We start from the raw sequence: 27,822 nt of genomic DNA, 5'->3' as shown, positions 1-27,822 counted from the left end.
TGTGAAAAACATGTAATAGTAATAACTTCCCCCCACGTTGCTGCGCAACAGCTGTGTTTGGTGAACATTTACTCAAACGAGGTTTCTTAATTGAATGGCAGGTGCGCGTCGACAAGTTTGATCTCGAATTCAATCAACGAATAAATAGACAGGTAGGACTTACGACTGCACGTTTCATCTTGCATAGGGCTAGTATTAAGTAAGATTAAGAGTTACAGTATTTGTTTGGAAATTTTGAACAGAAGTTCAAAACGTGCATTTTAATTGCAGTTTCTATTGTAAACAACAATGGCCGCCACAAGCAGACAGAACCGTGAATTGGTGCAAAAAAGTAAAGAAAAGTTGAAATATACCAAAGATCCTGTGGAAAAACTAAGACTGAGATGCCTTGCAAGAGGAGCTAGTGGAATTAAAGGCCTTGGAAGGTACGTTAGATTTAAAATTCGACTCCGAAATATATGATAATGTTAATACACTAAAAAAGAAGACAATTTGTGGTGATGTCGACAAGCCGTACAAGTAACGGCTTACACTACATCGATGGATCTCTAAGTATAAATCGTATGAGTCTATGACTCCTTAGTCTCCTGTCGCTTCCAGCATGTAAAGAAATAAGATGACCAGGTCGGAGACCACCTGGATTAAGAGACATTCTGTCTTTTTGTTCGAAAGATAGTATGGCTTTCGAATGGAAGAGTGGATTTAGCTTAGAAAGTGGCTAGAGAACTGGAATCAGTTCCCTAGACAGCGAACTTGTTCGTCCTTGCCCCGGTTCTCTAGCCAAAGTGCCATGCATAGGCTAGGGAACTGGAATTTTATTTGTATGCATAAAGCTGCCAAAATTCACTATGTTTCTTTTGGTAAGTATCATGCATGTTATTATCTTAATTAATTTTACCATATCAGCAAGCCATGCCCTTGCATTTATCTGCATTTACTGTGTCTCCAAAAGTGTACTGGCCGCATACTGTCTGCCATATTCACACCCTATTAACCTGATGTCCACCACGCCGAGGGAAGAAGAACAAAAAGAAAATTTGTTTATTAAAGTGACATGTGATATATACAATATAGCAAAATATATAAATAACAAAACAAGAATCACCCGGCCCCATGGACCTATAAGTCACTATTGAAATATAATAGTAATAATACAGTGTAAATTTAAATTAACTATAACGTAAGCATATATATATATATATATATATATTAATGAACAACTTACCGGTAACTAAGATTATATAGTGGTAATTTCCCTCTGTCGTAAACCATATCCTATATTTTGACTCCTCGGCAGGATGGGCATCATTTAAAAATGCCCTCTGCAGTAAAGTTTATCATATGTGACTATACTCGGGTCCTTTTGGAGTGCCAGAACATCGGTGTAGATGTACGAACAGACTTGAAACATGCCAGGATTATCCCCAGATGATTGATTGTTTGATGTGTGAGGTAAATCCGATCAAAATATTTTGTAAACACTTCGAATTGGACCGTTGAATATAATTTTCGCATCAATTTTAATAAACGTCCAATTTAAACAGCTGAATTCTTCTTTATTGCAAAGTTGGTGACCAGGATTAATTATATAATATGTTAAGGCATTTACACGTATGCTTGCACCAGAATTTTTTCATGTAAAGTCGAAATGAAAAAATAGAGCTCAAAAAACTAACACCACTACTCATCGTTATTGATTTCCTACCTCTGTGGCAGCCGCATCCCTCAGCATGGTGGACATCAGGTAATAGGGTGTGATATTGGAATGCTATAAAACAGTAGAAATTAATGCGGAAATCGTTGTCAGCATCGGAGCAAACCAAAATAAACTTGAACTTTAAACTTAAAAGGTACAATACAATAAAAGAAACAATTAAAACAAATTAAGTAATTTCTGTTAATTAGTATTGATCACATGTTTTTTTTTTCAATTTGCTAATCACTTTAAAACTTTAATCCAATTAAAAAAGCTGATGCACATGAAATACTGAGGTGTGACTAACCTGTATTTAAACTGATCATAGAATCCGCTGGAAGATTTAATGGCAATTTAAAGTTATTTTGTAACATCCATAAACATCTAATGAATCATATATACAAAACAATGTTATTTTACATTTAAATAATTTAAACATAGTACATGTTTAAAGCAGATAACATTTAAAAATGGCAAAGTAGTTTTCACGCATTCATTCGTAATAGTTTATGTCATTCAAATATCGTGGACATGGTATTCAGTGAGTTCATTTTCAAGTAAATAAATGCAAGTTTTTAATCCCCCGCCACCCCCGCCACAAGTGGTGGGGGGTTATAGGAATGGTCTCCATCCTTCCGTCTGTCCGTAACACTTTCGTGTCCGCTCCATATTTCCTAAACCCCTTGAAGGATTTTCATGAAACTTGGGTCAAATGATCACCTCATCAAGACAATGTGCAGAACCCATGAGTCAGCCTTGTCGGCACAAAGTCAAGGTCACAACTCAAGGTCAAAGGTTTGAGCCTTCCATTTTGTGTCCGCTCTATATCTCCTAAACCCCTGGAAGGAATTTTATAAAACTTGGGTCAAATGATCACCTTATCAAGACAATGTGCAGAACCCATGAGTCAGCCATGCTGACTCAAGGCCAAGGTCACAACTTAGGGTGAAAGGTTTGAGCCTTCTATTTTGTGTCCGCTCTATATCTCCTAAACCCCTTGAAGAATTTCATCAAACTTGGGTCAAATGATCACCTTATCAAGGCAATGTGCAGAACTTATGAGTCAGCCATGCAGGCTCAAGGTCAAGGTCACAACTGAAGGTCAAAGGTTTGAGCCTTCCATTTTGTGTCTGCTCTGTATCTCCTAATTCCCTTGAAGGATTCATATGAAACTTGGGTCAAAGGATGACCTCAACAAGGCGATGTGCAGAACTCATGAGTCAGCCATGTCGGCTCAAGGTCAAGGTCACAACTCAAGGTCAAAGGTTTTAGCCTTCCATTTCGTGTCCACTCTCTGTCTCCTAAACCCCCTTGAAGGAATTTTATAAAACTTTGGTCAAATGATCATCTCATCAAAACAATGTGCAGAACTTATGAGTCAGCCATGCCGGCTCAAGGTCAAGGTCACAACTTAGGGTCAAAGGTTTGAGCCTTCCCGTTTGTGTCCACTCTGTATCTCCTTAACCCCTTGAAGGATTTTCATCAAACTTGGGTCAAATGATCACCTCATCAAGAACTCATGAGTCAGCCATGTCAACTCAAGATCAAGGTCACAACTCAAGGTCAAAGGTTAGAGCTCTATCTCCTAAACCCCTTGAAGGATTATCATGAAACTTTGGTCAAATGATCACCTCATCAAGACTTTGTGCAGTATTTATGAGTCAGCCATGTCATTCCAAGGTCAAGGGTTTACTCTTTCACTATTCATAGCAGTGGAGGGGGATTTAGCTGTCTTTCAGACTGCCTTGTTCTTCATGTTATTTCTCCAATTCATGATTGTTCAATAACAGTTTCAGTTCATCTGAATTTGAGTTGTTTTCTTTTTGATGTGAAGCTAACAAAAGCATAGCTTTGGTTTTTTGAGTATTTTATAGGACACAATTCTGTTCACTAATTTTCAGTACAACTAAATTCACTTGAAGTGTTTGTTTTACCTCACTTTTGGATAGTAACGGTCCTATAATAGACCCTTCAGGAATACCTGCTGAAATATCTCTGGCACTTCTTCCTGAAATGTTGACTCAATTAAGTGAGATGTCATCTGTTTTATTGACTGAGTACTAAAATTAAAGCATTTGGTTTTTAAATGAGAAGAATGCCTTTAATAGAAAGATCTAGAAATATGGTTCCTACTACCTTCAGTACCTTGTTGCTGTTGATAGCTGCTTCCATCCAATTGTCAACAATGTTTTTTTAAAGCTGTGTCACCTGAAAGTGTATATTTTTCAAAACCTGTTGGTCATTGAGTAGTTTGTATGTTTCAAAGAATGAATTCAGACTTGTTGTGACATGCAGACAGTACTGGTAGAATAGAAACAGTTGTCTGTAGTTGTTCTTTAAGTATTTACACCAAGGTGTTATACTCCTGTTATTTTTAAGGTTAAAGTTTTTCGGCAACCTTTTTTCATTAATTTGTGTGATTTGGGCAAATTTAAAAATGCTTGATTAATGCTTAAATGAAGATTTTTGTTAAAGGTTAAGGTAGTTCCGTACGTTCTGATCAAATTTTTTTCTACTGTGTAGAATTTGATTTAACCCAGATTTTTCAATTAACTTCAGAATATACTTAGAAAATCTGGCAAGTGAAAAAAAAGAAGTCTATGAAAAAAACTAAAGAAGTCATTAATAAATAGAGTATAATTTTCACATTTTTTGCTCAAATATTTGTAGAACAAGTGCTTTAATCACATTTTTTCATTGCTAGAATTCATTCTGCGTGAAATGAGAAGGTTTTCATGTTTATACACCCCACATGGCAGGTTTTGCAGATCAAAACCGGAAGTAGGTGTTTATTGTGCGAACAAGAGCAAATATGCACCATCTTTTGGGTAGCAGACCACAACTGACTGGCATTTCACTAGGAACTATTCAACTTCCTATTTTCTTTTCATTTTGTTGTTAATTTATGATAGAACTTTCATGAAAAATAGGTTAAGGAAAAACTGATTTTCTATAAAGATACGTAAAGACGACCTGAAGATGTTGTTTTTCATATGAAGCAAAGAAGGATTTGAATTACTGACCTTCAACCTATTTATCATGCATAATATATGTAATAGCCAAGAAGAACATGGACAGATTTTCATTCTCAAACAGAATATTGATAAAAGTTTAAAAAGATTTTTTTTTTAAATTTATGAGAGTTTAATTGCAGATATTTTCTGTTACAGAATGTGCTTATATTGTTGAACCCTTCTTTTTACAGAACATTCAAAATTATGGATGATGACGAGAGTAGAGCTTTAGAATTTAAAGAGTTTGAGAAGGGTGTAAGAGAGTATGGTCTTACAATGGAAAAGGATGAACTCCAGGAACTATTCACCATACTGGACAAAGATGGCAGTGGATCAATAGATTTTGATGAATTTCTGAAAGCACTGAGGGTAAGATTTCTTTATGTCAATAATTTTGTCAAAGTAGACTTTAAATTGATCATGTGATATTATATAAACATTGCACCTTGCATTCCCGAGATGGTGTTATGAAAGATGTTTACCTTTAGATATATGAATATCAACCAAGGCAGCCCGCCTGCTTAGCTCAGTAGGGAGAGCATTGGTCTAAGGATCGCGGGGTCGCGAGTTCGATCCCCAGGCGGGGCGTATATTCTCTGTGACGATTTGATAAAAGACATTGTGTCTGAAATAATTCGTCCTCCACCTCTGATAATTGATTTATTCATGTGGTGAAGTTTGTAGTTACTTGTGGAGAAAGGTTTGTACTGATACAGAATCCAGGAACACTGGTTAGGTTAAATGCCTGCCGTTACATGACTGACATACATGTACTGTTGAAAAACAGCATTAAACCCAAAACAAACAAACAAACAAGCAAAAGCAACCAAGGCATCAGTCAAGTTTGATGTTCTTATCTCAAGGGATGAAAAATCACTCCCAAGAATGTCATATTTATTTTATTATACTGAAAATAAAATTGGCTTAAACAAATGTTGTTGAAACAAAATATCAACATAATTATGGGTCAGATAATTTATTGAAACAAACAATAAATAGAGGATATTCAAGTTTTTTTTAGCTCATTGTCAGTCCATTATCTGTTCGTCCACATATTTTCGCTGACCTGAACGTCTTCACCAGACTTAGTCTGTAGCATCATTATAAGGTTTTTTCCTAATCTTGTTCAAATAGGGGTACTTGAACCCTTTAAAGCTAAGTATAGAAATACCTTTAAACACAATTTGTTACTTATTTGGAAATGAGAAAGTACACATGCAGAATGTAAACATCAATGCCAAAGTCATGTAAGAATAGATACTTGTTCTCTTTAAATGTACAAAAAATGCACAAGAAGTTGCTTGAATTTTAATTAAGTTTTGCATGAGTTTTTTTATGCCCCCACTTTGGGGGGGGCATATAGATTTGCCCTTGTCCATCCGTCCGTCCTTCCGATGTCCATCCGTCCGTCTTTCCGAGAATGTTGTGTCGCGCCCAGCTCCAAAAGTATTTGACGTAGAGTCAAAAAACTTTACAGGAATGCCTAGTTGTGCACCTGGGGTTTTGCGTCTGGATTCATTCAGTCGTCCAGGAGTTATGGCCCCTGACTGTAAAAATTGGTCATTTTAATGTTGTGTCGCGCCTAGCTCCAGAAGTATTTGACATAGTGTCACAAAACTTTACAGGAATGTTGGTCAGCATGTGTAGTTGTGCATCTGGTGTTTCACGTCCGGATTCATTCAGTCGTGTAGGAGTTATGGCCCCTGACTTAGTAAAAAATTGGTTATTTTAATGTTGTGTCGCGCCTAGCTCCAAAAGTATTTGACATAGTGTCACAAAACTTTACAGGAATGTTGGTCAGCATGTGTAGTTGTGCATCTGGTGTTTCACGTCCGGATTCATTCAGTCGTGTAGGAGTTATGGCCCTTGACTTAGTAAAAAATTGGTTATTTAATGTTGTGTCGCGCCTAGCTCCAAAAGTATTTGACATAGAGTCACAAAACTTTACAGGAATGTTGGTCAGCATGTGTAGTTGTGCATCTGGTGTTTCACGTCCGGATTCATTCAGTCCTGTAGGAATTATGGCCCCTAACTTAGTAAAAAATTGGTTATTTTAATGTTGTCGCGCGTAGCTCCAAAAGTATTTGACCTAGAGTCACCAAAGTTTACAGGAATGTTGGTCAGCAAGTGCAGTTGTGCACCTGGGGTTTTGCGCTCGGATTCATTCAGTCGTGTAGGAGTTATGGCCCCTGACTTAGTTAAAAATTGGTCATTTTAATGTTGTCGCGCGTAGCTCCAAAAGTATTTGACCTAGAGTCACCATGGACAGGCATCTAAAAATCTCAAGAAAGCATATATGTTTATATATACATTATATATGGTTATTTTTTGCATTTTTTTAAAAAAAATAGCAACATATTGTTTTCCCAAAGTTGATCTGTGTCCTTTGTCATGTAGTGGGGGCATCTGTGTCCCATGGACACATTTCTAGTTAAAAAAAATTCTTGATAGTACTGTGGAATGATAATGCAGTAATATTGATTTTTAGCCTCCTATGTCAAATGCCAGAAAAGAATTAATCACCCAGGCATTTCATAAGTTGGACAAAACAGGGGATGGTACTATCACAGTGGAGGATCTTCAAGGTGTCTATAATGTAAAGAAACATCCAAAATATCTGAATGGAGAATGGACCGAAGAGCAGTGCTTGAGACAGTTCCTTGACTCCTTTGATACTCCAAATGAAAAAGATGGAAAGGTAAAGAAAAATAGCTTGTAGAGTATTAGATTACAGTTACATATGTTAGTTGGCATCCATATGTATTTGAGGCATCAGATTAATGTTTGGTTTCTCCATACTGTGGTCAATGTGCTCATTTTTGGAAATAGCCCATTTCTGTGTAATACATGACCAGATAAAAAAAAATGAAATTGTCTGTGACTAGATAGCTGAACCGTTCGAAAACTTTTATACTTGGATCACCTTTTACTTAGAATTTTACCTGAGAAACAGTCTGGTTAAAGTTGGGAATGATTTCTGAAACTTATACACAAAAAGATTTTTAGAAGTGGCAAGTTTTGGGCATCATTCAGATTCCATTTTTTTATTGCAAAAAGAAACATTTTTGAATATAGATAAGTTTCATTACATAGGCATTTTGGTTGTGAAAAAAATATATCTGTGCAGTAAGGAAATTTATTTTTTGCTAATTGATGAAGTACTGCTTTTTCGGAGAATAGGGGGGGGAGGTATTCTACTCACCCCGGTGTTGGCATGAGCTTTATTGGTTAAAGTTTTTCGGCAACCTTTGTTTCTATTGCGTATATATTACTGTAACTTGTCCAGCATACAAACAAAGTATGTGTAGGGGCTGGACCCATTATACCTAAGGTCAAGGTCACCAAGATGTTATACTTAAAGGTTATTTATAAGGTTAAACTTTTTCGGCAACCTTTGTTTTTCTGTCGTATCTTTGTTACAATTGCTTATATCTTACTGTAAGTTTGCATAAACATTGTCCAGCATACAAACTATGTGCAGGGGCTAGGCCCGTTATACCCAAGATCAAGGTCACCAAGATGTTATACTTGGAGGTTATAGGTACTATATAAGATAATAACTTGAAACTCAAATATATTTTTACCATTATTATCTGCATGTGTGGTAACAATCCCAATAGCTCTACTTTGAGTTCTTAACAGAATTGTGCCCCTTGGTGTATCTTCCTTTTAAAGTAGAGGTCTCTTATTGAGACATGTATTCATTTTACTGTCAAATCGCGGAATAGTGGAGCGCACTGTCTTACGGACAGCTCTTGTTATTATTGGGATATTATCCATATCACTCACTGCATGTCACTATGAGTGATATTGCTTTGTCGATCTACTTTCTCATTGTGTATTAATTTCCAACTTTTCATGTAAATTGGGATGAAAATTGTAGTTGCACATTGTTCTTCATAGTATATTTCACAGTCAAATAACTTAAGTAGAATTTCATAAATTAATGTTATGCTAAAAAAAATGATGAATTGGAACTTTATGTTGTGTGCTTCTTTGTAACGTTACAAGACATCTAACATTATGTTCGTTGAGCACGTCTTTAGCCGATGCCTAGATTAAAATTTGTTGCAAAATGTGAATTTCAGTATAAGTAAGCATAAAATAGAAAAAAACTTCTTTTCATGAATATTGAATATATATATATATATATATATATATATATATATATATACCCTAGAAGTAAAAAAAATGTTCACATTTTCACTTGTGCTATACATTATGGAAATATTTGAATTTTTTTCACCTCTCAATTACATTACGTATCCAATGAAAACAAACAGATATTCTCTATGATATTTTGTTTTTGGTAGAAGGAAAATGTGTGGAAAAGTTTTGTTTGTTCTTGCATTACCAGATACAGGCTGAAATTTTCCAAATTAGCCATTAGACCCAGTTTCATTATGTACCCAAACCGTGTCACCTTGTTTGTGCATGTAACAATTTAAATTTGTTCAGAATCCAGTAATATTTTGTAACAAGAGCACTGTATATATCAATACTGTATGATATAAACCCAGATATCAAGTATATTCATATTACATGTGAAACATGTTCATGTAACAGCTGTATTCATATTATGTGTAAAAACATGATAATGTAAGAATTGTTTTGGCGAGACTTGATAAATAGAATTGATAGAGCAAACAAATCTAGAACATATGAATTGCCTGGAGAAAGGGTCATAATAGTTGCATTTAACACTTTATAGTTGGGGTCTCCAGTTCCTGGTATATTTTTATGCCCCCGGCATCTACTGATGCGGGAGGCATATAGTGGTTGTCCTGTCCGTCCGTCCGTTTGTTCGTCCGTCCGTACGTACAAGGTTAACCAAATGGGACCGTTTCGTCTAGAATCAATACCCTTACTAGAATGACTTGATACTAATGCAGATGTAACCTGTGACCATTCCTCATCTTCAGACATCACCTGACCTCAGTTTGACCTTGACCTCATTTTGGACTTAGGTTGCTTTATATGGGCCATCTCTTGGTTAACCAAATGGGACCGTTTCGTCTAGCATCAATACCGCTTACAAGAATGAATTGATACTAATACAGATGTAACCTGTGACCATTCCTCATCTTCAAACATCACCTGACCTTAGTTTGACCTTTCTCAGTCATTTATAGTATAGTGCAAACTATGATGCAATTCATGTACATGTATATTCATGTGAGTCTGGAAACATGTATTGACTTGATTTTTAGCTCACCTGTCACAAAGTGACAAGGTGAGCTTTTGTGATCACGCGGTGTCCGTCGTCCGTCCGTCCGTGCATCCGTCGTCCGTCCGTCCGTGCGTCCGTAAACTTTTGCTTGTGACCACTCTAGAGGTCACATTTTTCATGGGATCTTTATGAAAGTTGGTCTGAATGTTCATCTTGATGATATCTAGGTCAAGTTCGAAACTGGGTTACGTGCCATCAAAAACTAGGTCAGTAGGTTTAAAAATAGAAAAACCTTGTGACCTCTCTAGAGGCCATATATTTCACAAGATCTTCATGAAAATTGGTCAGAATGTTCACCTTGATGATATCTAGGTCAAGTTCGAAACTGGGTCACGTGGGGTCAGAAACTAGGTCAGTAGGTCTAAAAATAGAAAAACCTTGTGACTTCTCTAGAGGCCATATTTTTCATGAGATCTTCATGAATATTGGTCAGAATGTTTACCTTGATGATATCTAGGTCAAGTTCGAAACTGAGTCACGTAGGGTCAAAAACTAGGTCATTAGGTCTAAAAATAGAAAAACCTTGTGACCTCTCTAGAGGCCATATTTCTCAATGCATCTTCATGAAAATTGGTCAGAATGTTCATCTTGATGATATCTAGGTCAAGTTCGAAACTGGGTCACGTGGGGTTAAAAACTAGGTCAGTAGATGTAAAAATAGAAAAACCTTGTGACCTCTCTAGAGGCCATATTTTTCATGAGATCTTCATGAATATTGGTCAGAATGTTCACCTTGATGATATCTAGGTCAAGTTCGAAACTGGGTCATGTGGGGTCAAAAACTAGGTCAGTAGATCTAAAAATAGAAAAACCTTGTGACCTCTCTAGTGGCCATATTTCTCAATGGATCTTCATGAAAATTGGTCAGAATGTTCACCTTGATAATATCTAGGTCAAGTTCGAAACTGGATCATGTGCGGTCAAAAACTAGGTCAGTAGGTCTAAAAATAGGAAAACCTTGTCACCTCTCCAGAGGCGATATTTTTCAATGGATCTTCATGAAAATTGGTCAGAATGTTTACTTTGAAGATATCTAGGTCAAGTTCGAAACTGGGTCATGTGGGGTTAAAAACTAGGTCAGTAGATCTAAAAATAGAAAAACCTTGTGACCTCTCTAGAGGCCATATTTTTCATGAGATCTTCATGAATAATGTCAGAATGTTCATCTTGATGATATCTAGGTCAAGTTCGAAACTGGGTTACGTGGGGTCAAAAACTAGGTCAGTAGGTCTAAAAATAGAAAAAACCTTGTGACCTCTCTAGAGGCCATATTTCTCAATGGATCTTCATGAAAATAGGTGAGAATGTTCAGCTTGATGATATCTAGGTCAGGTTTATAACTGGGTTATGTGCGGTCAAAAACTAGGTCAGTAGGTCGAAAAATAGAAAAACCTTGTGACCTCTCTAGAGGCCATATTTTTCACGAGATCTTCATGAAAATTGGTGAGAATATTCACCTTGATGATATCTAGGTCAAGTTTAAAAGTGGGTCATGTGCCTTCAAAAACTAGGTCATTAGGTCAAATAATAGAAAAACCTTGTGACCTCTCTAGAGGCCATATTTTTCAATGGATCTTCATGAAAATTGGTCAGAATTTTTTATCTTGATGATATCTAGGTCACATGTGCTCAAAAACTAGGTCACTATGTCAAATAATAGAAATAACGATGTCATACTCAGTTGAACACTGGGTCATGTGGAGATAGGTGAGCGATTCAGGACCATCATGGTCCTCTTGTTTCTTAAGGTACCTAAACTATTAGGTATTATGTGACTTGTGACCACAAGAAGTATGAGGGTACTTTGCTTCAACCAGCACTGTTTCCTATGTGCTTAGATAGAATCCAGATGAACTGGGGTCAAGAACTATATCACTAGGTCTATTAATAGGAAACCTTTGTAAACACTCTAGAGGCCACATGTTCTACCTCACCTTTATGAAACTGTCAGAATGTATATAAAATCTATGACATATTAAAAACTTGATTACCTTAGATAAAAAAACTAGGTCACTAGGTCAAATCATAGACTCTATAGGCTACATTTTCTATTTGATCTTAAAATTTCATCAGAATGTCTTTATAAAATCTAGGTCAAGTTTAAAACTTAGTTACCAAAGGTTGAAAACTAGGACACTAGGTTTAAAGTATAGAAATAACTTGTTAACACTCTTTGAATCCACATTTTCAGTTTAATCTGTTGAAAATGGGTCAGAATGTTTATCTATGAAATCTAGATCAAATTCAAAACTTGATTTTAGTTGAAAAACAAGTCTTCAGGTCAAATCATGGAAAAACTGTTCGACACTCCAGGAGCTATATTTTCCTCTTGATCACCATATATCTTTGTCAGAATGTTTGACTCTATAGAATTTGGGTGAAGGTCAAAACTTGGTTACCTGAGGTTTAAAACTAGGTCACTAGGTCAGATCATAGAAAAAAATTATTAACACGTCAGAGGTCATTTTTTCAATTTGATCATCATAAATCTTAGAATGTTTGTCTGTATGATATCTAGCTCAGATTCAAAAGTTGAACACCTGAGGTCAAAAACTATGTGACAAGGTCAGTTCATTGAAAAACTTGATTACTCATCTACATGATTAAGATTTACATAAAACATGGTCCAAATATGTGTCTCTATAAAATCTACCTCATATTAGGTACTACCTTATCTAGGGTAAGAACTAGGTCAGATCAGTGATACAGAACCTTCAGGGCCCCTCTGCTACAAATGGTCTCCAGTGTCATTTGATTTATATGTGCAGTGAATAGAGTGGTTTTATGTCATCTCTGCTGTCAGAGTGAATTGAGTGGTTTTATGTCATCTCTGCTGTCAGAAGGTTCTGTCTGTATGATGAAAGGTCTGTCTGGGTGAATGGATGTTTTTGTGTGTGAATTAATGTTTGTGTGGAAGTTGTGCATGTCAGTGTCTTTGTAAAAATGTTGCATGAAATTTTGTGTGTTCCAACTCTTACTGAAAGGAAAATCTCTTGTCTTTGAATAGAATTGAATGTTGCATTGTTGAACTAATCTGTTTGTATGTGAATGTTTTTAGATCTTCAAAATCATTCTATAATCATTCTACAAAGAATGTAGAAGACTAGGAATTGTAGTATGTGTAAATACTGTAAGTTTCATCCATCACTGTATATGTTGCCATCTCCATCTACATCTATCACAAAACAAATTCCAACGTAGGGACTATGTCTCATGTTTGCAGTGAGCCCCAATTTAATGGTACCTTTTTCACATACAAAATAGTTTCAATGACCTCATGATTGTATTAAAGTAAGGTTTGTTAAAGAATAATGTTTAACTTATTACTTCTAGCATAGAGAATAGTGCTTTAGTACAAATTCCAGATGTTTTAGAGCAGCATGTGTACCAGTAAAATGAATTAATGAACATTAATGCTGCCTTTACTAAAATAGGTCATGCACGCAACTTTATGCACAGATCTTAGACACCACACATCCTGTTTGGATATTGTAAAAATCCTGTTTTATTTATGGTTTATTCAAAGTAAAAATTGCACTTTTTCCATTATTTCCACTACATATATTTGCTTCTTTTTATGTGACCCTTGTGTTTGTTTTGTTAATGCTTGTGTTGTTTGTCTCCTGTGTTGTACATGTATGCATGATGCGAGAAAGTATTTGGGATTATTGTAAGTCCGAGATCACATGCATATTAGAAACTGGGACATATTTTACAGATTTAGTAGCTTCCCAAGAATATGAGTACCAGCTTGTTGGGCTTATAAAAGGTGTTTTATAGATGGTCACAGTAAAATAGAGTGAGGTCGTAATGAACAGTAAATTGTAAAATTATCAAGGGTTGATATAGCAGATATTGCCACTTCTAGTAAACCATGCTTCGTAAGCTAGAATGAAACCCAAATTAGTCATTCATAGTCCTGTGCAGTAAAGGTAATCCCCTAAAGCTTATCTAGGCAGCTTGCGTGTTGGGTATAACATGCATCCAGTGAATATTTTGTTTATGCACTCAAAGCTTCACATGTAATACCTATGTAATGCACCTATACAACAAGGTTTTTAAGTAATTTACTCATTTTTTTTTTTTGGCGGGGGTGGGGGGTGGAGAAATGTCATTTTCAGGTACATTGCTAACACTTAAAAACCTTGTTAATATGGGAAATAGCAGATACACTAAGAGTCCAGTAAAAGCCATTTATTATATCTTTACAACTTCTTTGAAACAACAATTTATTGAACTCATAAATTTGAAAGTTTTTACTGTGATGAAAATTTCTTTACTGGGCTCTTACTTTCATGTGTAGTTATCACATTATGCTTGCAATATATTTTTCAGGTCACGAATGAAGAATTTGTGAATTATTATTCTGGTGTCAGCGCATCTATAGACAGTGATGCATATTTTGATCTAATGATGCGGAATGCGTGGAAGCTTTAGATTCAGTTAGTAAATCTCAATGAGAAAATTTTGTTGGGCCATTGGTTGTTTAAATCATGAAAAATTCAGTGCAGTTTTCACAGTTTTTGCTTATGATTTTAAAGTCATTGTAAAGTGTAGATATTTTGGTAAATTCAACTATACCCCCTACCAAACAAGGTTTGGAGTGGCTATGTAGGTATCACTTTGTCCTGTACTTTCCTTATTCTTTCTTTGGACAGACAAAGCAGGTTTATGGGGTATGAATCACTTGTAATGACAGCTTGAGAGCTGAAATTTGTTACTATTTCACTGAAAATGGTTTGTATTTCCCTTCTTTAAGTTGGTCCCATATACAGGTTATTTGACTGAAAGTCCTATTTTTAGCTCACCTGTCACAAAGTGACAAGGTGAGCTTTTGTGATCACCCTTCGTCCGTCGTCAGTCCGTCCGTCCGTGCGTTAGTGCGTCCGTGCGTCAACAATTTCTTGTCTGCACGATAGTGGTTTCATTTATGATTTTATTTTAACCAAACTTGCACACAATTTGTATCACTATAAGATCACGGTTCCTTTCTTAAACTGGCCAGATCCCATTATGGGTTCCAGAGTTATGGCCCCTGAAAGGGCCAAAATTAGCTATTTTGACCTTGTCTGCACAATAGCAGCTTTATTTATGATTTGATTTTTACCAAACTGGCACACAACTTGTATCACCATAAGATCTTGGTTCCTTTCTTGAACTGGCCAGATTCCGTTATGGGTTCCAGAGTGATGGCCCCTGAAAGGGCCAGAATTAGCTATTTTGACCTTGTCTGTACAATAGCAGCTTCATTTATGATTTTATTTTAACCAAACTAGCACACAACTTGTATCACCATAAGATCTTGGTTCCTTTCTTGAACTGGCGAGATTCCATTATGGGTTCCAGAGTGATGGCCCCTGAAAGGGCCAGAATTAGCTATTTTGACCTTGTCTGCACAATAGCAGCTTTATTTATGATTTGAATTTAATCAAACTTGCACAAAACTTGTGTCACCATAAGGTCTCGGTTCCGTTCTTGAACTGGCCAGATCCCTTAATGGGTTCCAGAGTTATGGCCCCTGAAAGGGCCAAAATTAGCTATTTTGACCTTGTCTGCACAATAGCAGCTTCATTTATGATTTGATTTTAACCAAACTTGCAAACAACTTGTATCACCACAAGATCTTGCTTCCTTTCTTCAACTGGCCAGATTCCATTATGGGTTCCAGAGTTATGGCCCCTTAAAGGTCTAAAATTGGCTATTTTGGCTTTAGCAGCCATATAGAGACTTCATTTATGGTTTTATTTGATACAAACTTCCAAAATATCTTCAACAACAATAAATCTTGGATTCCATGACAAATCAGATCCAATCGTAGGTTCCAGAGTTATTTTATATCTGATTACCTCCCCTGATTGTAATCAAAATGGATTTATATCAGTAAGTACTTATAGGACTTATTTGAAATTTCATTATTGTTATTAGTTGGACTGAGACAATCAGGGTAGATAACTATGGACTGTTTTATGTCAAATTACCTCCCTTTATTTCAAATTAAAATGGGTATATCTCCATAACTAATGAAGATACTGATCTGAAATTTCATTTATGTCAACAGATTTATTTGGCAGATCCTTCTTTTGTTCACTTACAATTTTTTTTTTTTTAATTACTTCCCTTTAACATTACTATAAATAGCTTATATTTAGTAACTTTTTTATTTTTGGCCGTAGGGAAAAACCGAGACCACTTTTCTGTGGTACAACATGGATGGTACCTCCAATTTTTAGTTGTATTTTGACATATTTATACCTTGTAAGATTTTTTTTTTCTTTTTGGTTAAGTTTCTTCCCTTTGTTGTTCCTGTCCTTTAGACCTTCTTGTCCTCAAGTGCAATGATAACAGGTGAGCGATACAGGGCCATCATGGCCCTCTTGTTTAGGACTTGTGGTTCTTTAGGCAGAATCTGCACCAAATAGATTCAAGTCAAAGTAGTCATGTGTACTTTTACCTAATACTGCTGAAACATGTAAAAACTGTACTGGATTTAAATGATGATTTCCAGAAAGTTATGCTAATAGTATAAACTTTGAATGTTGCATTTTCAGGTTACTTCAGAAGAATTTCAGAATTATTATTCTGGCGTTAGTGCCTCCATTGATAATGATGCTTATTTTGATCTGATGATGAGGAACGCTTGGAAACTATAAGGAATCCCCAAGTTTGTAGGAATATATTAAAAGAAATAGCTTCTAATCTGAATTCTGTTCTTGTCTTGACTAACTTGGCATTTTCAGTACAAGTTTTTTCACCTTTTTAGCTCACTTGTCACGAAGTGACAAGGTGAGCTATTGTGACCACTTGATGTCCCTCGTGCATAGTCCGTCGTCCGTCAACAATTTCTAAAAAAATCTTCTTGAAAATCACTGGGCAGAATTACACCAAACTTCACAGGAATGATCCTTGGGTGGCCCCCTTTCAAAATTGTTCAAAGAATTGAATTCCATGCAGAACTCTGGTTGCCATGGCAACCAAAAGGAAAAACTTTAAAAAATCTTCTTCTCAAAAACCAGAAGCCCTAGAGCTTAGATATTTGGTGTGAAGCATTGCCTAGTGGACCTCTACCAAATTTGTTCAAATCATGACCCCTTGACCCGCCCCAGGGGTCACTTGATTTTACATAGAAAAATCTTTAAAAATCTTCTCAAAAACCAGAAGCTCTAGAGCTTAGATATTTGACGTGTAGCATTGCCTAGTGGACCTCTACTAAACTTGTTCAAATCATGACCCCGGGGTCAAAATTGACCCCGCCCCAGGGGTCACTTGATTTTACATAGGAAAATCTTCAAAAATTTTCTAAAAATAAACCAGAAGGCCTAGAGCTTAGATATTTCACATGTAGCATTGCCTAGTGGACCTCTACAAAATTTGTTCAAATCATGACCCTGGGGTCAAAATTGACCTCGCCCCATGGGTCACTTTATTTTACATAGGAAAATCTTCAAAATTTTTCTAAAAATAAACCAGAAGGCCTAGAGCTTAGATATTTCACATGTAGCATTGCCTAGTGGACCTCTACAAAAAATTTCAAATCATGATTCCTGGGGTCAAAATGACCCCGCCCCAGGAGTCACTTGATTTTACATAGGAAAATCTTCAAAAATTTTCTAAAAATAAACCAGAAGGCCTAGATCTTAGATATTTGACATGTAGCATTGCCTAGTAGACTTCTACAAAATTTGTTCAAAGCGTGACCTCCGGGCCCCATGGGGTTACTTGATTGTACATAGAAAAATCTTCAAAATTTTCTAAAAATAATCCAGAAGGCCTAGAGCTTAGATATTTCACATGTAGCATTGCCTAGTGGACCTCTACAAATTTGTTTAAATCATGACACCTGGGGTCATAATTGACCCTGCCCCAGGGGTCACTTGATTTTCTTTTTCTTTTTGGTTAAATTTCTTCAACTTCTTGTCCTTAAGTGCAATGATAACAGGTGAGTGATATAGGGCCATCATGGCCCTCTTGTTTAATGTCCGATTGTATGGAATCGTTATAATTTTTGGTTTGGAATATAATATTATGTTTTCTCATTTAGTAATTCTAATATTAAAATACTTTCTATTTAATCTAATCTAGTTTTTCTTTTTTATTGTAATTGTTTTATTTTTTTTTTGAAGTTGTTAATATTTCTAATTTTAACATCAAATTACAGAATATAAAATGCCAGAATATCATTTCCTTTTAACAGCCTTTTTTTCCCCTTTAATTTTTAACATGTTCTTTTTGTTTGCTCGACTGTTCGAAGAATTGGTAGAGCTATTGCATTCACCTATTTGCCAGTGCCAGCGTCAGGATTTGGTTGTAACTATGTACTCTGTAGCCATGTGTTTGAAGGGATGAAACTTAACACATACATTGATTTTGATAAATAGACATACAGTGTACAGCTTCCATAACTCTATTTTGCTTTTTATACACCCAAAGGGACGTATTATGTTATACCCCTGGTGTCCATCCATCTGTCCCTTAGCAATTTCTTGTCCACTCCATAACTCTTGGACCCATTGAAGGATTTCAAAGAGACTTTACACAAATGTTCACCACATTGAGACTACGTGCAGAGCGCATGTTCTGGATGTCTCACTTCAAGGTTAAGGTCACACTGAGGGGGTCAAAAGTCATATGACTTTGTTTCGTGTCTGCTCTGTAACTTTTTAACTGCTCGAAGGATTTTAAAGAAACTCGACATATATGTTCATCACATCAAGACGACATGCAGAGCGCATGTTTCGGATGGCTAGCTTCAAGATCGAGGTCACACTTAGGGGTCAAAGGTCATACCTGAACCCCTTGAAGGATTTCGATTAAACGACACAAATGTTCACATCGAGAAGATGTGCAGAGCGCATGTTCTAGATGGCTCGCTTCAAGGTCAAGGTCACACTTTGGGTCAAATGTCATATGACTTTGTTTTGTGTTCGCTCTGTAACTCTTGAACTGCTTGAAGGATTTTAAAGGAACTTGGCACAAATGTTCATCACATCAAGATGACTTGCAGAGCTCATTTTGGATTGCTTGCTTCAAAGTCAAGGTCACACTTAGGGGTCAAAGGTCATACCTTTGAGCATATATTGCTCTGAATAGCAGTGCTCTTGTTTACAGAATTATCCCCCTTTCTGACTTGGCCATTATTAGTTGGTTGATATCTCAGTACACAATAAAAGGAATGGATTGAAACTTAACATACTTGTTCACTGTGATGACCTGACATGCATTTTAGCTCACCTGAGCCAAAGGCTCATGTTGAGCTTTTGTGACCGCTCAATGTCCGTCTTGCGTTGTCCGTCCGTCAGCATTTTCTTAAAAAATCTTCTTGAAAACCACTGGGCAAAATTACACCAAACTTCACAGGAACGATCCTTAGGTGGTCCCCTTTAAAAATTGTTCAAAGAATTTAAAATTCCATGCAGAACTCTGGTTGATATGGCAACCGAAAGGAAAAACTTTAAAAATCTTCTTGTCCAAACTCGCAAGGCGTAGAGCCTTGATATTTGGCATGTGACATCATCTTATGGTCCTCTATCAAGATTGTTCAAATTGTGCCCCTGGGGTGAAAAGAGGCTCTGCCCCGGGTCACAAGTTTTACATAGACTTATATAGGAAAACAAAAATCTTCTTGTCTAAAACCACATGACCTAGGCCTTTGAGATTTTGTATGTAGCATTGCCTTGTGGTACTCCACCAAAATTGTTCAAATTATGCCCCTTTGGTTAAAAGAGGCCCTGCCCGGGGGGGTCTCAAGTTTTACATAGACATATAGGAAAACACTTCAAAAATCTTCTTGGCTGAAACTGCAAGGCCTAGGCTTTTGATATTTGGTATGTTGCCTTTCCTAGTGTTTCTCTACCAAAATTGTTCAAATTATGTCCCTGGGGTGAAAAGAGGCCCTGCCCTGGGGGTACCAAGTTTAACATAGACTTATATAGGAATTTTCTTTTTAAAGATCTTCTTGTCTGAAAGTTCAAGGCCTAGGCCTTTGATATTTGGTATGTAGCATTGCCTAGTGGATCTCTAACAAGTTTGTTCAAATTATGCCCCTTGGGTGAAAAGAGGCCCCGCCCTGGGGGTCACTTGTTATAATTATGGGTTATATAGGAAAAAATACTTTAAAAATTATCAAATCATATTTCCTAGCATGTTTAATTATGATTACCTGAAGACCCCAATCGATTAGGGATCACTTGACTGTGACCTTGACCTACTGACCTACTTTCTTGTTTTTTAAGATACAGCCTTGAAATTTGGATGATGTGTACAGTTGTGCACACTGATCTTAAAACTGACTTTCAGTTATTATGAATGTGACCTACTGACCTACCTTCTTAATATTTTAGCATCAGTTTGCCATTTGAAACATGTGACTCATATTACTCAGGTGAGCGATCCAGGGTCATCATGACCCTCTTGTTACAACTTTATGGGCCTTTGTCAGCTTTCCTCTTCATTTATTTAACTTTCTTTATTAACAAGGTCATTGAATAGTCGAGCAATATGTCCTCGATCAGATCTTGAATGATATACAATATTTTAACTGACAGATTACTTATTTCTGACTGTTGAATGTTATAATGATATAAAGGAATCTGTGTGGTGTTTCTTTAATTCAGAAGACTGTCATCAATAGGAACATTTTATCTGATATTTAAGATTATCCTAAAAATCTGTTAAATAGTAAATATCTCCTTTGTCTCTTGTTGCAATCTGAAATAACTTATTTTAAAATAGTGCACATTTAATGTCAAAATGTAATCTTGTGTTCTTTTCATTATTTCGGCATTCTTTGGTTGTAGATATAGCTCAAACAAGCAGTGGTTTAAATAACAGCCATAGAATGCTGAATTCACATATAGAAGAAAACATTATCAATTGTTAATATGGATACACTTCTTTAATACAGATCAAGGGTTGAACACAATACTGTCGTAACTCCTATTAAATAAAGAAGGACTTGCATCACTACTGCGTTCAACCCTCAAAATTTGTTTTGGCAGGATTGTGCTGAAGGTTCAATGTTTATAAGAAGTAGAAAGTACAACTTTCCAATTGCAAGTGGGAGTAACTTGTCAACAGAAATAACTTTATGTAAAAGAGGGTTTATACCAGATTTTAAATATAAGTAGTATTTACAGAAAAATGCATTAAAATGTGATGAACCCATATGTGTAAGTACATGTTCTGAAGTCACTGGCAGATACATTATTTGCACATACGCATGCTGAGATATTATTTACAAATGTACATAAATTAAACTAAAGTCTTGCATTTTTAGCTCGACTTTTCAAAGAAAAAGTATTAGTAGGCGTCGCCGTTGCTTAAAGTTTTTGATAAAGTCAAATATCTCTGTTACTATCAAAGCTATTGACTTGAAACTTAAAATATTTTTTTACTATCAAAATCTGCACCAGAAGAAACAATCCCCATAACTCTGGTTTGAATTTTGACAGAATTATAGCCCTTTTTAACTTAGAATGTTTTGATAAAGTCAAATATCTCTGTTACTATCAAAGCTTTTGATTTGAAACTTAAAATGGTTATTAACTATCAAAGTCTACACCAGGAGAAACAGTCCCCATAACTCTGATTTGAATTTTGACAGAGTTATGCCCCTTTTTAACTTAGAATTTTTTGGTTAAAGTTTTATAAAGGTTTTACTGGCAAAGCTCTAATTCAGAGTCAAGCACTGAGAAAGGTCTAGTGTGCTGTCTTACGGACAGCTCTTGTTTTGTTTACATATTTCAAGTGAATAATTTTTACTCCCACAAAATCTAATTATAGAAAGCAAAATTAATATAATGGCAGTGTCAGATGGATTTACCTATAGGTGATGGTTATAACATGTGCTGCAGTTATTTACATGAGTACTGTCTTAATATGTGCTTCACTTAACTTAATCAGATATGAATACTATAGCTGGGGTGGATTTCAATGCAGGGTCAGCCCACGAAAGTAAATCACAAAGAAAAAGTAAAGTTCCAATTTTATTTTATGTTAAAAAGTTGAAATCCACAAATAGATTTCTCCAACATAAAATTTCATGGCCACAAAATTATTTCACAGTAATTAAGGATCTCTTTCTTAATCTATTTACACTAATTTTCATTGAATCACTTTTTGTTGTTTTTTTTTCTATCATCACGTTCACTAACACATTTTACTTATACACTGTCAGTAATATATAATGACTTTGTTGTTGTTGTATTAATTCTTTACTTATTGTTAAGCTTATTATTTAGAAAACTTTTAACTGATACATTTGTATAATTCTCTTATTTCATTCATATAGGAATATGTACTAGGGGCATTGAAATTTGTTATATATACAAAATATCTACATGTAAGAAAGATTGCTTTGCTGGAGAAAACTGCAGATAATGAGATATTGTATAAAAATTCAGTAAGATGTCTCTTTATGAAGATTGAAAAGCAGACTTGCAAAATGTGGAAAGAATTTTATCTTAATTTGTGTATCAAAACTTAAAACTTACAAGTATCACAGGTAAATTTTATTGTGCACAAATGTTATAATACCTGACCATCAAGCGGATAAGTATGATAGAAGGAAATGTTGTTACTGAGTCAGGTGATAATCATAGCTGTATGGATCACTATGTGCTTCTACATAATTTACTTACAAATGTGCTATTTCTTAAATTGCAATTAATAAAATGCAAATTTAGTATTATGAAGCAAATATTTGCCAATTTTCTTATACAAAATGTTTGTCTTTTAAAGTTAAAGTTGATTTAATAATTAGTTTTTGTAAATTCTTATGTTTATTTCAATCATTGGAAATTTTCATTTTCTTTTACTTAAAGAAAATTAAATAAGTGTCAGGTTATGTTAAGCTGACTCAAAGTCTCAAAAGATTGTTAAGCCAGGAAGCCAAGCTGTCAACTTGTAAAACTGCTATTATTTGTTTTTCCTGTTCTTCAGTGTTTAATCATTAAGCCTGCCAAGTATTGTGTTGTAATAACTAAATAATTACTTAAGCCATATGTGTAAAAATGTCACATGTCATTTCACATAACCAATGAGAATTCATATATTTTAACATGATGTTTCTTTTAATTTTAAATAGCATATTCTTGCACTTTACTTTTAGATGACAAAGTAGAAGGTGTTCCTTCATAAAGATTAACTTTACTATTTTCATTTGTGGTGTTCCACATGGACTTTTAGTGTTTGAATTTTTGTTTGGTGTTCCAACACATTTCTGGTGAACCAGATAAACTTCTGTTGTGCTTAAATATTGGAACTTTAGTGAATTAAAACAGATAAAATACACTGGACTTCATTTATTTTTAATGTAGTGCAAATCGCAGCATAATAGTTTGGTGAGAGAAACCGGCCAGATGACTTTTTAGCTCATCTGACTTTCCTAGTACCTCTGAAGACATAAGCCAAGTGAGTAACTCTTCTTATATTCCCCACATCTACAAGAAAATATTTACTGGACTTTAAAGTGAACTTGAAATGAAACTGCAAGGAAATATGTTTGGATTTACCAGAAGTCATAAACATGGAAACTGGATCTACTTATCTCCTATCAATCAGAACAACAGGATACTTCAGCAATCGCAACAACCATATCACACCAGTCTGCACTATAGGTCACCATCACTTATTCAGAAACAAAAGAAATTAAGGGACACTGCCAGAATGACAGCATTCCTGAATAGAAAAGATGCAGAAAACCTTCCTTTCTATCAAATGGAGGATTCAGAACTACAAAAGCTGTGTTTCAATTCATTAGCAAGATTTCATTTGGAGAATATCTCAGCTAAAGCAGAAGATGTCAAATCAGTTGTGTTGACGATTCAACAGGAAAATGTATCAAAAAACCAAATGATTAGGTCTCTAGAGGATGAGAACAAATATCTGACTCACAAGTCTAAAATCCAGTCTGAACTCATCACAAAATTACGCGATCAGATGAAAGAAATGGAACTAAGTAAAGACACCTTACTAACTGAACATTCTAAAATCACAGATCAATGCTCAGTGCTGGAAGAAACCATCAATACTTCAAAACGTGTTGTTGCCATGTTAAACATACAGAACAATCACCTTGAAAACATGGCAGAAAATCAGTGTGATAAAATTAAAGGACTAGAGAAAATAGTTTGGGCTTGTGAAAGAGAAATAAAAACACTGGCAGATGAAATCATAAAATTAAATAAAACAGATAAAAGTAAAGGACATTCCATCCTCCTGTATGCCTGCACACAATGCACTGGTAACATAAGTCACACCCAGGATGAGTGTCCTTCCATTGGAACAAGATGCAAGCTCTGTGACCAACAGGACCACTTCACTGTTGCATGTACCTCAAAAGAAGAATTTATTAGACCTTTCTACGTAGCTCCTTCAGGCCCTTATGGGTTGTGACATTGGAACTAATAGAATTTTGAAAAATAAAAATAGTAACAGGAACTGATAACATGATTATATTTCACATTCAATATTTTATTTGACTTTCGGGACCAAAGTAAAAGAAGCAGGGGGAAGTTATTATGAAGCAAATATTTGCCAATTTTCTTATACAAAATGTTTGTCTTTTAAAGTTAAAGTTGATTTAATAATTAGTTTTTGTAAATTCTTATGTTTATTTCAATCATTGGAAATTTTCATTTTCTTTTACTTAAAGAAAATTAAATAAGTGTCAGGTTATGTTAAGCTGACTCTCAAAGTCTCAAAAGATTGTTAAGCCAGGAAGCCAAGCTGTCAACTTGTAAAACTGCTATTATTTGTTTTTCCTGTTCTTCAGTGTTTAATCATTAAGCCTGCCAAGTATTGTGTTGTAATAACTAAATAATTACTTAAGCCATATGTGTAAAAATGTCACATGTCATTTCACATAACCAATGAGAATTCATATATTTTAACATGATGTTTCTTTTAATTTTAAATAGCATATTCTTGCACTTTACTTTTAGATGACAAAGTAGAAGGTGTTCCTTCATAAAGATTAACTTTACTATTTTCATTTGTGGTGTTCCACATGGACTTTAAGTGTTTGAATTTTTGTTTGGTGTTCCAACACATTTCTGGTGAACCAGATAAACTTCTGTTGTGCTTAAATATTGGAACTTTAGTGAATTAAAACAGATAAAATACACTGGACTTCATTTATTTTTAATGTAGTGCAAATCGCAGCATAATATTAGACACAAATAAGAAATTTTTAAGTTGCTTTTAATGTGATCTTTGCACTGTAGTTACATGATAAAATAGCAATCAGTAGTCTTGTGTAGATCTTCTTTTTATTTACATTTTAGTTCTTTCAAAGGAATAAATAATCAAATTTAGCATAGCTTTTTTAAATGATATTCAAAATGCTTGTCTCTGAAAAAAACACCAAATTAACTAAACTCAACTATTAAACCTCTCAAAATTAATGCTTGATGTAATTCCATTTGAGATCTTTATTAATTATTGAACCTCTCCGAAATTTATCCATGCATCCACAAAAATACAGTTCAGCAGCTACGGTTCATTTGATGCTCCTGTTGGTTCATTTACTGGAAAAGAGCATTGTTCTTAAATTGATGATTTGTGAAGTTAAACTAATGCTTACATTAACTGCTGCTGTTGTTGACCAGTCCATAGAATAAATGATTTCAGCAGTTAATGAGATTTCAAACCTCCCTAAATTGCAGTTTTTGTGTTCTGCAAATGATTCAAAACTCTCTTTTATAATTAGTAAAAATGATATGAATAAATGCGCTCATTCAAAGAGAGGTGCAAGTAAATTTATGTGCCTTAAAATTCATTTAAAGAGAGAATATCAATTAATTACAACAGAGCATTAAATAAATTGCAGTGAGATGCAAATTATAATCAGAGAGAAGTTCTGATAATTGTGATTATGTTAATTTGGTGTTCCAAAGAAAACATTTTACCTTTTGACTGAAAATATTTTGTATGTGAAGGCTTCATGCATTAAAAAAAATACTTTCCCCATTTCTGTATTGGAATATTCTGAGATAATTTCAGGTGTGTATAGAAACAATAATGACAATAATGTTTTTTAAATGAATTCTGAAAGTTCTTTCATAACTGACAACACTAGAGCTTTGTGTTTTCATTACCATTTTCTTTCATTTCAGATAACGAATGAGGAGTTTTTGAACTACTACAGTGGGGTTAGTGCTTCAATAGACAATGATGCATATTTTGACCTAATGATGAGGAACGCATATAAACTAGACTGATAATACCTGTCCTAGTGAAGATAACCCAATAGCTCAGTTCAGCAGGCGATGGAATACACCTTATAGAGACAACTTTGCGTTAAAATGCCATTATTTAATAGTGAAAAAAAAATATTTTCAGTAACCTGTTATTGGAATTTTCTGTGTTATAGGTTTTTAAAAATGTTAATTCCATTTTAATAGTATTTTCATGGATAAAAGATAAGATTTACATAGTACTTATATTTATCTGTTTTTATTAATTGCTGTACAAAAGCTACCAGAGATCAGATTAAGGAAGCAATAGTAGTTGCATATTTAAAGTACTCATAGTAATTTGGTTGAGTAAATAGAGGATATTATAGGAGTGTCTTTTCAGACTAAATTAGTTAAAACAAGTTGAATAGAATAATGAAATATTAGGCTCTGTCAGTATTTATCTTTTTTATAACAAGTTTAATGAATTCAGTGTGAAAAAAAAAACACAAATGTTATATTCTTTTATTATATGTTAGCTTTTTTGACAGTACATAGAAATTCTCTCTTCCTTATGTTATAGACCAAGTCAGTCCAACTAACACCTTGAAATAATGTTGACCTGTGTAAAAATGTTATCAAAACAACACCAAAATAATGTAATGACTATTTCATTTCCACAATTTCAAACGTGATAAAATATTATTTTTAATTTTTAACATTTACTATCATAAATCTTCATTGTTTTTACATAGAAATGTACATTTTTATCTTGTTTTAACAAATCATTTTTTTTTATAAATGTTTCTGATTCTGAATTGAAGGGGAATCTCATGTCTATATAGTAGTTCACAAAACACTTCAGTTATAGATGCCAAATATTTAGATGATATAAAAAAGGACTTTAGAATACCTCTAGGTTAAACAGTCTTACTATCTCTTTACCATTTTATTCAAAATTGCATCTTTAGATTTTGAAGACTGTGATATTTATAGATAGACTTTTTCATTTATCTATTATGCCTTTTCATAGAGCCTTCTCAACAAAAGTTCTTTTAGGTGAAGTAAACATATCAAAAATGCTTTTAGTATAATTAGTGTAGGTGTTTGTAGTTTGTAGGCTTGAAAAATGCCTAGACCATTATTTTCAGTATGGGGGATTTAAAAAAATGGACCTGGAAGAATAAGAAATTGTTCATTTTTAATTCATTTTTTTGTCGTATAAATATAAGCATTTTTATCTAGAGCAGTCTTAGCCTTAGATTTTGTTGGAAGGCTTTTGTGAAACTTGGACCAGTTTTTCACATTTATTTCACTTTTACATTATTATTCTTGCAAGATTGTAAATAGGATTGTAAATACGCATACAGTGTGAGCTTTCAACAATCCAAGAAGTATCGGCTTCTGTTTTCAAAAAAAAACATCATCAAAACATACTTTGGCATTTCCTGTTACCTCAATTTTATATTAAGTTGAGCATTCAACAAAAGTTAGTATAAACAGTATGTTGATAAATGAAATGCTAAAAACCTAATAACAATAAAACTTATATTCATAAAGAAGTACATATTTTTATGTCCACACATCTCCTCTTTACATTATGAATGTTAATATTGGTCACATGAATTTCCTTGACTGTATTTTTTATCTTATGCTCATTCTTTAGCCACAAATTTTATCTTATTTATTAGTAAAGTGTATATAGAACAA

At 34.6% G+C, this 27,822-nt stretch overlaps 1 protein-coding gene across 5 annotated transcripts; it reads left to right on the top strand.

Annotated features, from left to right (window-relative positions):
* Window positions 1-11: 11 nt before the first annotated feature.
* On the top strand, window positions 12-27,822 carry LOC123525322 (calcyphosin-like protein). Of its 5 annotated transcripts, none has more exons than XM_045304283.2 (6): window positions 12-152; window positions 271-425; window positions 4,902-5,079; window positions 7,199-7,408; window positions 16,489-16,601; window positions 26,053-27,822. In XM_045304283.2, exons 2-5 carry the CDS (start codon window positions 289-291, stop codon window positions 16,588-16,590), a joined length of 627 nt encoding a protein of 208 aa, XP_045160218.1. In that variant the 5' UTR covers window positions 12-152; window positions 271-288; the 3' UTR covers window positions 16,591-16,601; window positions 26,053-27,822. The 5 variants fall into 5 exon arrangements, with proteins under 5 accessions (XP_045160218.1, XP_045160219.1, XP_045160217.1 ...); XM_045304284.2 differs by having other exon boundaries at window positions 16,489-16,605; XM_045304282.2 differs by lacking the exon at window positions 16,489-16,601 and adding an exon at window positions 14,276-14,382.

This window comes from Mercenaria mercenaria, chromosome 3, assembly GCF_021730395.1.
Source record: "Mercenaria mercenaria strain notata chromosome 3, MADL_Memer_1, whole genome shotgun sequence".
NCBI lineage: Eukaryota > Metazoa > Mollusca > Bivalvia > Venerida > Veneridae > Mercenaria > Mercenaria mercenaria.
This window is presented reverse-complemented; position numbering and strand designations above follow the sequence as displayed.

What these genes read in the sequence shown, in the direction of transcription:
- LOC123525322 (XM_045304279.2), top strand. Translation starts at nt 289, where the DNA reads ATGGCCGCCACAAGCAGACAGAACCGTGAATTGGTGCAAAAAAGTAAA. An exon ending in GGAATTAAAGGCCTTGGAAG is followed by an intron (nt 426 to 4,901) that starts GTACGTTAGATT and finishes TTCTTTTTACAG; the next exon opens with AACATTCAAAATTATGGATG. An exon ending in AATTTCTGAAAGCACTGAGG is followed by an intron (nt 5,080 to 7,198) that starts GTAAGATTTCTT and finishes ATTGATTTTTAG; the next exon opens with CCTCCTATGTCAAATGCCAG.